Source organism: Quercus lobata, chromosome 5 (genome assembly GCF_001633185.2).
Source record: "Quercus lobata isolate SW786 chromosome 5, ValleyOak3.0 Primary Assembly, whole genome shotgun sequence".
Taxonomy (NCBI): domain Eukaryota; kingdom Viridiplantae; phylum Streptophyta; class Magnoliopsida; order Fagales; family Fagaceae; genus Quercus; species Quercus lobata.
The window spans coordinates 3028289-3038283 of NC_044908.1; the positions used below are offsets into that span (position 1 = coordinate 3028289).

The following is a 9995-nucleotide window of genomic DNA, read 5'->3' on the forward strand; positions in this document are numbered from 1 at the left end:
CTAGGGGTGGTAATTCGTGTTCGCGGGTTGGGTTCGTGTCGTGTCAAGCTATGAGTATTCGGTTATATGGGTTGTCCCGAACCCGACCTGTTTAATAAACATGTTAAGAATCATCAACCCGAACACGACCTGTTTATTAAACAGGTCAACCCGACCCAACACATTTAACACGTTTAATTAACAAGTCATGTAAAGGTCAATATAAATGACTAATTTAATAATCTATTTGATTAATAGGTCATACAAAACCTATATAATTTTTATCAATTCCCATATATCTAAAATTAAAATACAATTACAACTATAAATATTGTAATAAACATATAAAAACAACCATTAATTGAGCAATAATATCAAAATAACTAATAATTTTATGAGCTAAACGGGTTAGACAATTTCGCACGTTAAACACGAACATAGCCCGTTTATTAAACGGGGTAGCCATGTCAACTCAAATATGACCCGAACCCGTTTAGCCTCAACCCACGACTTGTTTATAAACAGGTTAGTCGTGTCGGGTTTGCAGGTCGTGACATATTTTGTCACCCCTACTAATAACTAGAATTTAACCATGGATAGAATTATTGTTGATAAGGAATTCATATCACTTTGTATATTCAAATGAATAGCCTTTAATTTTTCAAATTTTTCTAAAATATTATACATATTCACGTGCATAATTACATGTGTTATATTTAATTTTTTTCTCCTCTTAATTTATCTTGGTTTCACCACTGATATGATGAAATATAATTAATGCAAATGTGTTCCTTTCAACTAATGTAAATGTATTATCATTTTTTGTGTTTCCAACAAAAATATCCAAGGTTCAAATCCTCCCTCCTTATTGTAATTATTAGATTATCATGACATTTTGGAGCAAGTTGTGCACCCTTTTTCTTAATGATATTCTTGGGTTGTGCACAAGTAAAAGGGAAAAATTATTTTTAATGTAGTGCACATGTAATTAGGAGGGCTGTGAGGAATTTTTGCATATAATTAATGTAAATGCAGTCTTTTTTTTTTTTTTTTTTTTTTTTGAGAAAGAAATGCATTGTTAAGATGAGTAAATTTTTGATAAAAAAACAAAATCTATTTATTATTAAAACATGATATATATATATATATATATATATATATATAGACACAATAAATTCGAGGTGGATGAATTGTGACTTGCCGTATGCAATTGGTAGTCCACATGGCTTGAATAGTTTTTTTTATTATTTAAATTTCCACATGTAAAATATTTGAATTTTCAAATTTGATAAATGGTAAAGCCCTAGTAGAGGCTTCTACTTTAATATACTCCTATTAGACTAGAATAAAATTTCTCTTCTCTTCTTTTCACTTTTTGAAGAAAGCCATTGACAAAGATTCGTACAAAGATTTATATAATTATCCCAAAGATTTATACTTTAAATTTGACAAAGATTTATACAAAGATTACCACAAAGAAAGAAAGCCAATGACAAAGATTTCAATAATTATCTCTTCTTTTCGCTTAGTGGAGCCAACCCCTCAAAATCAAGGTAGTCAATATTATAGCAAAAGTTGTTTCATTTTGTCTAGTAAACTAAAATATTTTAGCTATATATATATATATACACACGTATATAATCCAAATACTCTGTAAGCCCAAATATTGTTCTAAATACATAGCTAAATAACATGTGTTTTATAAATATTTTCATGTAATTATAGTTTTAAATAACATGTCATTGAATGCCATATCTCTTGTCCAACAATTAAAAAAAAAAAAAAACTTTACTAATTAAGTTAATTGAAACTCACATTACCTAATAAATCCAAGTAATAAAACCTTAACCCTAAAATAGCCTTTTTATGGGCTTTTTACCCAAAAAAAAAAAATTTATGGGCTCACTCGTTCTAAAGATATCAGATGTGCAATAAACCAACCAAGCTTCAAAAATATAATAATTGATTGACCTTTGAGTGCATCATATCTCAAAAGGGGATGTAGCTCAAACGGTAGAGCGCTCGCTTTGCATGCGAGAGGCACGGGGTTCGATACCCCGCATCTCCATTATCTTTTTTCCACTATATCCACCAAACACGACGTGTCGTTTTTTTTGGTCGAAACTCGAAACCTATATATAGCTAGCCCAAAGGTCTCCCAACAAAGAACAAAGGCAGAGTTTCAATACCCATTTCACAAGGCGTTCCCCTCTTCTCTGGTTTGCTTTTACTTTTCTTCTCACTTTTTGTTTTGTGTTTTCCATATTTATATGTTTCAATCTGAAGTGGGTCTTTAAAGTTTTTTGAATTTGATTGAGTTTTTCCCACTTTCACTAGAGGACACCAAGTGTTCACGTTAATGTTGCTGAAGGAAATGCATCTCACTTTGTTTAAATTAACTCACTTTATATGTTTGTAAAATCCACCAACTGAGAAAATGGAGATGCTGGGTAGTTAAACTTTGTTACTTTCTGCATAAAGGTTTCATTTTTGTTCCTCTAGAGAGTAGAGGCCACCTTTGTTTGTATATATCTGAGTATTTCCCACTTTCACTAGAGGATACCAATTGTTCACGTTGTTGCTGAAGGAAATGTATGGCACTTTGTTTACAATAATTACCAAAATGATTACACGACTAAAATGGGGCTTCTGGGTAGTTAAAGTATCTAACTTTTTGCATACAGGCTTTATTTTTCTTCATCTACAGGCCCGCCTTTGTTTGTATATATTTGATATTTCTTTCTTTTTTCTTTTTTCTTTTTTAATTCATTTTTGGTAATGGCTTGGAACTTTTTTATTTTATTATGGTCTGGTTTCCAGGTAGTTGTCTTTCGTTATGCTTGTTTATAAGATATCTCAGCTCGGAGCTAGGATTATCAAGGATCTCACAAGAGGTACGACCTTGAAGTTGATATGTAAAGTAATGTGTGTTGTGCTTTAGATTGATATTATTAATAATAATATTGTTGTTGTTTAATTAGATGAAATTCACTAATGAGTAGTAAAAGTCATACTTAATGGACAAAACTCTCACTTTTGTGGGATCCAAAAGACATGATTGGGAGGCAGCTTTTTTTTTTTGGGAGAGATTGATTCTGGTACTTGAACCCACATCATGCCGCTTTGGTGGAGGGCACTAATCAGTAGTAGTTTGCTAAAACCTTATTGATTTTCAAGTTGGGTAACAAGTGAAATTTGGTGCTTTTGCATGAATGACCTAATTCAATTATCATGTACTGAATTTACATATCTGGTAGGAACTAAGTTGGTGGGAATGGATGCCTAAGTGTACAGACTTTAAATTAACACTAATACACTATGGAAGGCATGGGCTTATTGGACGTGGATCCTTTGGTCACTTACTAATATTAATGTTTCCAACAATCACAACATGAATGAATAAACATAAGCAAATATTAATTAAATACAAGTGGAACAGTTTTTGTGCTTTTTTGATTGGGATTAATATCCACTTCTGCATTCTTTGTAGGATTTTTCTGGTAGTAATTTCAAGTTAGTTTCCTGAACAATAAACAATGGTTGGTTTGCTTTAATGAAATCTAGTAAGGTAGTTGCCTTCTTTAGGATCTTTTAAACTTGATAAGTAAAGTGTTCCTACTAATGATTTCGTGTACATGTGGAATGGAAGCCAAAATATATGATCCCTTTTCTAGAACCCAATTATCAATATACTCTTGTTGTTATAAATTCCTTTGGTGCTATCCCCATTCTTGAATCTTAATTTATTGGGAGTGGATTCTTTTTCAAAGTTGTCCCATGTGTTAGGACACTTAATTTAACAGAGCACTATGAATCTGTCATTACCTTATAAAAGATTAAAAAAATTTCATTTCATGCTCCCTTGAAAAATTGCAAAATTTGTCAAAACTGAAAACCTTCGTTGTTAATCATGACTAGTGCTGAAGAAGAAAAGGTTAATTTTAGGGAAGTGGATTTCTATAAGATAAGTCTGTCTGTGATATAGCAACAAATTTGTTGTAATTACTGTTCCACATCTTTAAACTTGTAGTAACATATTCTTTCTTATCAACATGATTGTAAGGCACTTCATAGTGGCATGGACACTCAGTTTCATGTTGGTGGGATCTGAGATGTGATATCCTAGGCTTGGGAATTTTCTGTCTGTACATGTAGAACTACTAACAATCTTGCATAATGACTAGAAAGTCATAGTTTATTGGATTGCTTGTGTCCACTGACACCCTTCTTTTATTATATCTTGTGATTATAACATTTTATAACTGCATAATTTGTAATTTACAAGTAGAGAATAGAAAATGTTTCAATACTAAGTTACATCTAAGTAGTTAAGATCTAGGCTTTGTTGAATTGAATGAAGTTTGAAGTCATTGGTACTAGTGCTTCCAAGTATTTTTAACCCTATCAATTGTCTCAGGCTCTGTTCCCAGTACATTCACCAAAATTTCCATAAAGCAGTAGTGTCAGTCGTTATTACTTTGACAAGGTAATGTTTTGATGTCATATCTTTATTGGCAGGGCATTTGACATCCGCATCAAAGATGGCACAATCACATGCATTTTGCAATCATTATTTGCAACCTCTGGTTAGCCTTTTAAAGTAAAATTTTGTATTTTTTTTTTTTTTTCATTTAAAAAAAACCTTCTAAGCATGCCAATGTTCTTGGCTACCATGTTCTTTCGTATCATTGTTCAGAAAGTTTCATATGCATCCAAGCAATTGATTAAGTCACAACTGTGTAATCATTTTGGTGACAATGTTCATCTCCATATTCATATGGCCATTGCTTCATTCTACTATCTTTTGGGAAGGAGGGGGGAGGGGCAATAATACCAGTTTGAAGATAGATCTTGATTCCTTAAACATGCAAACAAGGATTGAAAGAGTAGCAGAAACACAATTGGCACCCTTGTGGTTAGTGATAAAGAATTGTAAAAAAGTGCTTTACTCTAGCGATGGTTTTTTTTTTTTTTTTCAATAAAAAAAATTGCAACAATAAGTTGAGTGGACCTTGCCCCTAGGTTTTGAATCCAAGCTGTCCATAATGGGAGAGCTGGAAGTGGAACTGAGCCAAGAGTATCTTGGCTAGAGTAGTGATGGTTTGCTTGGCTCTCTAAAGAGGCAATTAAATTGAATGATACTTGCAGCTGGCCTCTCCTATCTTCAAGAAGATATAGACCTAGTTTTGTGTATTGAAGTAGTTTTTGGTGGAAGGGGTGTGATTGCAAGTGATAGGATTGAGACTGCACAGTAGATTAATTGGTTATGTAATGTAGAGTAGCTTTTGCTGACAGATTTTTTCTATGTGCCTCTTATTTGCTTTTGTATATACATACTTTGGTTTCATATCAGTTTGATCCTTTTAAGGGTGCAATCTAATGTAAGTACTTTGGCAGTCAGAGTACTGTATCTGAATTTTTCTGCTTGAAATACATGGAATCTCTTGTTTTACCTAGCACCAAAAACGTTGTTCAGTCTCTAAATATTATCTCCATTTCAGAAGAGTCGTTCTTTTTGTGCAAAAGCTTCTGACAAGGCCCATGAAGAATGGAATGAAGAAAAAAAAAAAAAAAGTAAGTTGCTCTGTATATGGAAAGAGGCTTTTAGGGACAAGGGTTTAGGGGTTTTAATATTGATATATTCAAGAAGATGAACATGCCTACTTAAACTCGTGCAATATAGTAAAATATGAAAAAATGGACTGCCATCCTTGATGCCATCTATTGCTCTCATATCTAATTATTGGAACTCACTGTTATTTTTTCCTGCTCTCTCCTCACACCCATTTGTTCAATTCTGCAGAATATGTGTGACATTTATTGAGAAGGATGGAGAGGAGAAGGTTATTAATGTTCCAATTGGAATGTCTATGTTAGAAGCTGCCCTCAAACATGACATAGATATTGAAGGTAATACTTGAGCATGATATTCAATGTTTTGCACCTCACCTGAGTCTCCATTTTTTGGCCTCCTCTTGATATTGCCATTCTTTTAACCTTACCAAAATAAGGGTTAAAGGCAGAAGTTATTAACTCTTTCCACAATGTCGAATTGTGTTTTATGTGAGATGAATTGATTCACTGTTTCATACCGCTTAACAATTACTTGATTGAATTGAATTATGGAGACAATTAGTGAAATTTTCCTTCAGCGATTAGGGTCAAGGCTTTTTAAATTGGTTCACTTGAAATTCAAGTAGAAAAGTCCCAAGTATACTTATAGTGCATTTCTTGTAAGATTAATGAGTATTAATGTGATTGTAGGGGCATGTGAAGGATCGTGTGCCTGTTCCACATGTCATGTAATTGTGCAGGTATACGTGTGTTTGGAACTTGCTTGTTTCTAGAAGAAAATTGAGCCTTCGCAATACACACTATATGAGAGCCAATAATGCAAAATAATGTTTATTGCACTTAGCTCTTATCCAATGAATGTCACCATACTACTTTCCTTCCCTGGCTAAAATGCATGTTTTTCCTATCTTTCCTTTTCCCCCCTATGTACTTTTGATTGTGTTGAGTTAATTTAGTTCCAATGAGCTAATGAGGTATGTTCTGAGGGTCTAATGCTAACTCCTAAAACTCTTGGCTAGGATATGGAGTACTACAATAAACTAGAAGATCCTACTGATGAGGAAAATGACATGTTGGATCTTGCTTTTGGGCTAACTGAGAAGTATATCCCTCCGCAATAAACTAGAAGATAAAAAATTTAAGAAATTGAAACTAAGTTAAATTAAAGTAAAATACATTACCACTCTGATGCACTGCAATACGGAAAAATCTATAGCTCACAAATCAATAATGAAAACAAAATGAACAATAAAAATCCAAATATACACAATACATAATCAACACTCCTAATATCCAATAAAATCATCTTATATCATCACTATGCAAGCTACCCGCTTGCATCAACTCAACAACTCATCATAAAGTAGAAATTCAACATCTCATTGTAGAGTTAAAAAAACTAGTTTGTTAAGTGAAAATTACTTACTATGCCCAATGGATCACCCACCTCTTTACAAGAAATCCAAACTTACCACAAGCAAGAATGCTTCCCTTGTAAAAGCTAATATTATTTTACAATGAATGCATCAATACACTAGTCTAATAGTTGCAACAATAGGCGTAAAACAATGAAGTTATCAATAGATTCAATACAAAAGCCTCTCAATACAAAAAATTAAATTAAATAGACATTGACACTATTTTCTTCTAATCATTGGAACAAGGGCTACAAAAACACAAAACTTTAACCAAAATCAAAACTAAAAACATCAAAATGAACTCACTATGAAACATATATATACACATGCGTAGCACAAACAAACCAAACTATAAGCAAAATTAAAATTTAAAAAAAAAAAAAAAAAAAAAAAACACCAAATTAACTACAAATGTAGACATAGAGTACAAAATAGAGATCAAGAGAAAGAGAGAGTTAACTAGAGTGTGGAGGAGATGACTATGGGTTTGAGATTTTGGAGGAGAGGGGGTGGGATTTTAGATTGGGCTTTGAATATAGAAAGAGTTAGAGAGGAAGAGACAGAGATGGAGAGATGGGGGGAAGGGGAATTGGTATGGTGGTGTAAGGTGGTGTTGAAATATGGAGGAGATGTGGATGAAATGGGTACAAAGGAGATGTGGGTCGTCATGAGGAGGGGCAGCTGGCATTCTTTGCCGTTGTCGGCTTTGGTAGGAGTGGCACGATTAGTGTGGGTGGTGTCCGGGTGTGGGAGGGCAAGGGAGAGAGAGAGAGAGGGAGAGAGAGAAACATATCGGGCAAGTAAGAGAGAGAAAGTAATTTAGTTGAAATGTAAATAGGGTTGACCTATGGTGGCAATTTCAAGAGCTATTGCAGCAGTCTCAAACCGATGTAATATGTTTTTTTTTTTTTTTCAAATTATGGTTCAATCTTGGACCTATTGTGGCGCTTTTGAACCGCCATAACATGTTTTTATTTTGTGATTGCCCCATTTTGCCAGCCAATCCACCTGGATATGTTCAGATTTTCAATCCAAGATTGAGGTTCAGAGATCCAATGAATTTGGAATCTTAGCTTTATTTGTCCTTTTTAGGCAAACAATTCCTTCAAGTTGGGGAAGAGCCAATAATTAAAGATGTCTGTTGAATTTAGAGCGGGCATTAGCTTTTCCTTTCATTACACCCAATAATGTTTGGGATTTAAAAATTAATTTTTTTAAATGCATATTAGTAGTTTTCTTTTTTTTGAGAAAAAAAAAATGCATATTAGTAGTTCATTGTTGGTTTTTCAATCAAACCTGCTATTGGAATCATTAGTTTCATGACAAATCAATGCCTTATTTTCTAAAACAATGGCCAAGTCAAGAAAGAAAAAGTTACATGCTATATTTTAAGATTTGTACATTGCATACAGTATTAGTTGGAGAAGCAAATTGTGAAAATGTAAATGCTATAATATCTTAGCTTCTTAATCTTCCTAATATTTTTCCTCCATGTGTTGCAGGATCGTGATTAGTGCTTTGGATCGTTTAGAGAAGAAGTGACAATTTTGCTTCAAGTATCAGCAGCAACGCACTTTGTACATAAAGAATCTTTAAAGAAAGTTTTATTGTTCTCTCTCTCTCCCCCCAAGAAGTTTTATTATTATATATATCTGAAGCATAATCAAAATAAAGTGGTTCACATGAAGAATGGTCTCACAAGGGCCCAATTCTTTTTGGAGTTTCATAGGGAGGAGAAGTCTCTTTTTTTTTTTTGGTTACCTTTAGGGAGATTGGAGTGTTATTTTGTAATTATTTTCCTTGGCTTTTGTATATATAGTGTCTACCCAAGATTTTTGGGATTAAGGTGTGGTTGTTGTGATTGTTTTTGTACATATGATCAATCCTGGAGTTGTATTATTGTCTTTGTAAATATGGATTATGTATTCTGAATCCTCTTTCAATGAAATTCAAATAGAACTTGAAAAGTGTGTTATATATATGTAAGCAGTCCCTGATGTGCTCTACATAAGCTTGTTTTGCATTTGCTTCTCAATTTTGTTTTGATATTGCCAAAATAGCTTCTAAAATTGATATACACCACAATCATCTTGGAGGATGTATATTAGTATATGATATATTTGAGCCAACAATAAAAGTGTATGTGTTTATGCATGTGGCCATCAATTATGTATGGGTTTAAATAAAAGTGTATCTGTTCCCGTCTATTAATCATCATTTTTATAAATAAAAGAGTTTCTCTCATTTTCAATAATAGATTAAATATTTGACTAACTTCTTATTTTGCATATTAAATCCTACATTTTTATATTTAAGTAGCTGATTTTTTTCTTCTAAAAAAAACCAATTTTATTCATTTTAAGTATTTAATATTTTCTATCTTCACAGAAAAAAAAAAAATTAATATTAAAATTCTACAATATGTATCTCCTATAATCCTTTGCCCAACTTCTTTGTCTTAACAAGAGTCATAATATTTGAATGTGATAGTAAGAATTGTTGGAGAAAAATAAATATTTATAGATTATATATATATATATCTTAATTTTGTCTTCCCATGTTCATGTTTTAGCCAAAGTTCATTTTTTGAAACACTCTTAGAAATGTCACTTGCATCATATCTAATTCACTCTAAGGATTCATTTGGATACCGCTTATTTTGCTGAAAACTTAAAACACTGTAGCAAAATAATTTTTGAATGTGTGAATAGTGTCGTAGGACTCATTTTTCAAAATAATTCACTTTTTTTTTTTGTTTGTATTTTTTTTCCTTTTATATATATTGTTATACTGACACAATAAATTTCATAATATTTTCACAATTATTGAAGTGTCAATTTTTTATAAGTCAAAATAAAATAATAAAATATGAAACTGTGACCAACCATAACTGAAAATAAATGTTTTGTGAAAAGCGGCAATGCCGCTACAGTATTTTAGCAATGTTCATCTACAGTGTCATTTTGGTGAGCCACTTTGTTTTAAATATTTATGTAAGCTGGTATATATATTGTTATATTGACA

General features: G+C 32.4%; 1 protein-coding gene, 1 long non-coding RNA gene and 1 other non-coding gene across 3 annotated transcripts; all 3 read left to right on the top strand.

Annotated features, from left to right (window-relative positions):
• The first annotated feature begins 1974 nt into the window (after positions 1-1974).
• Positions 1975-2047, top strand: TRNAA-UGC. The gene has a single exon. It is a non-coding gene; the product is annotated as a tRNA-Ala (tRNA).
• Positions 2048-2077: 30 nt separating this feature from the next.
• Positions 2078-5537, top strand: LOC115988573. Its single transcript, XR_004091582.1, has 4 exons — positions 2078-2198; positions 2800-2873; positions 4498-4565; positions 5481-5537. It is a non-coding gene; the product is annotated as an uncharacterized LOC115988573 (long non-coding RNA).
• A 156-nt stretch (positions 5538-5693) lies between these two features.
• LOC115989293 (adrenodoxin-like protein 1, mitochondrial) lies at positions 5694-8513 on the top strand. Its single transcript, XM_031112968.1, has 4 exons — positions 5694-5889; positions 6244-6293; positions 6573-6655; positions 8474-8513. Exons 1-4 carry the CDS (start codon positions 5694-5696, stop codon positions 8511-8513), a joined length of 369 nt encoding a protein of 122 aa, XP_030968828.1.
• Positions 8514-9995: the final 1482 nt, after the last annotated feature.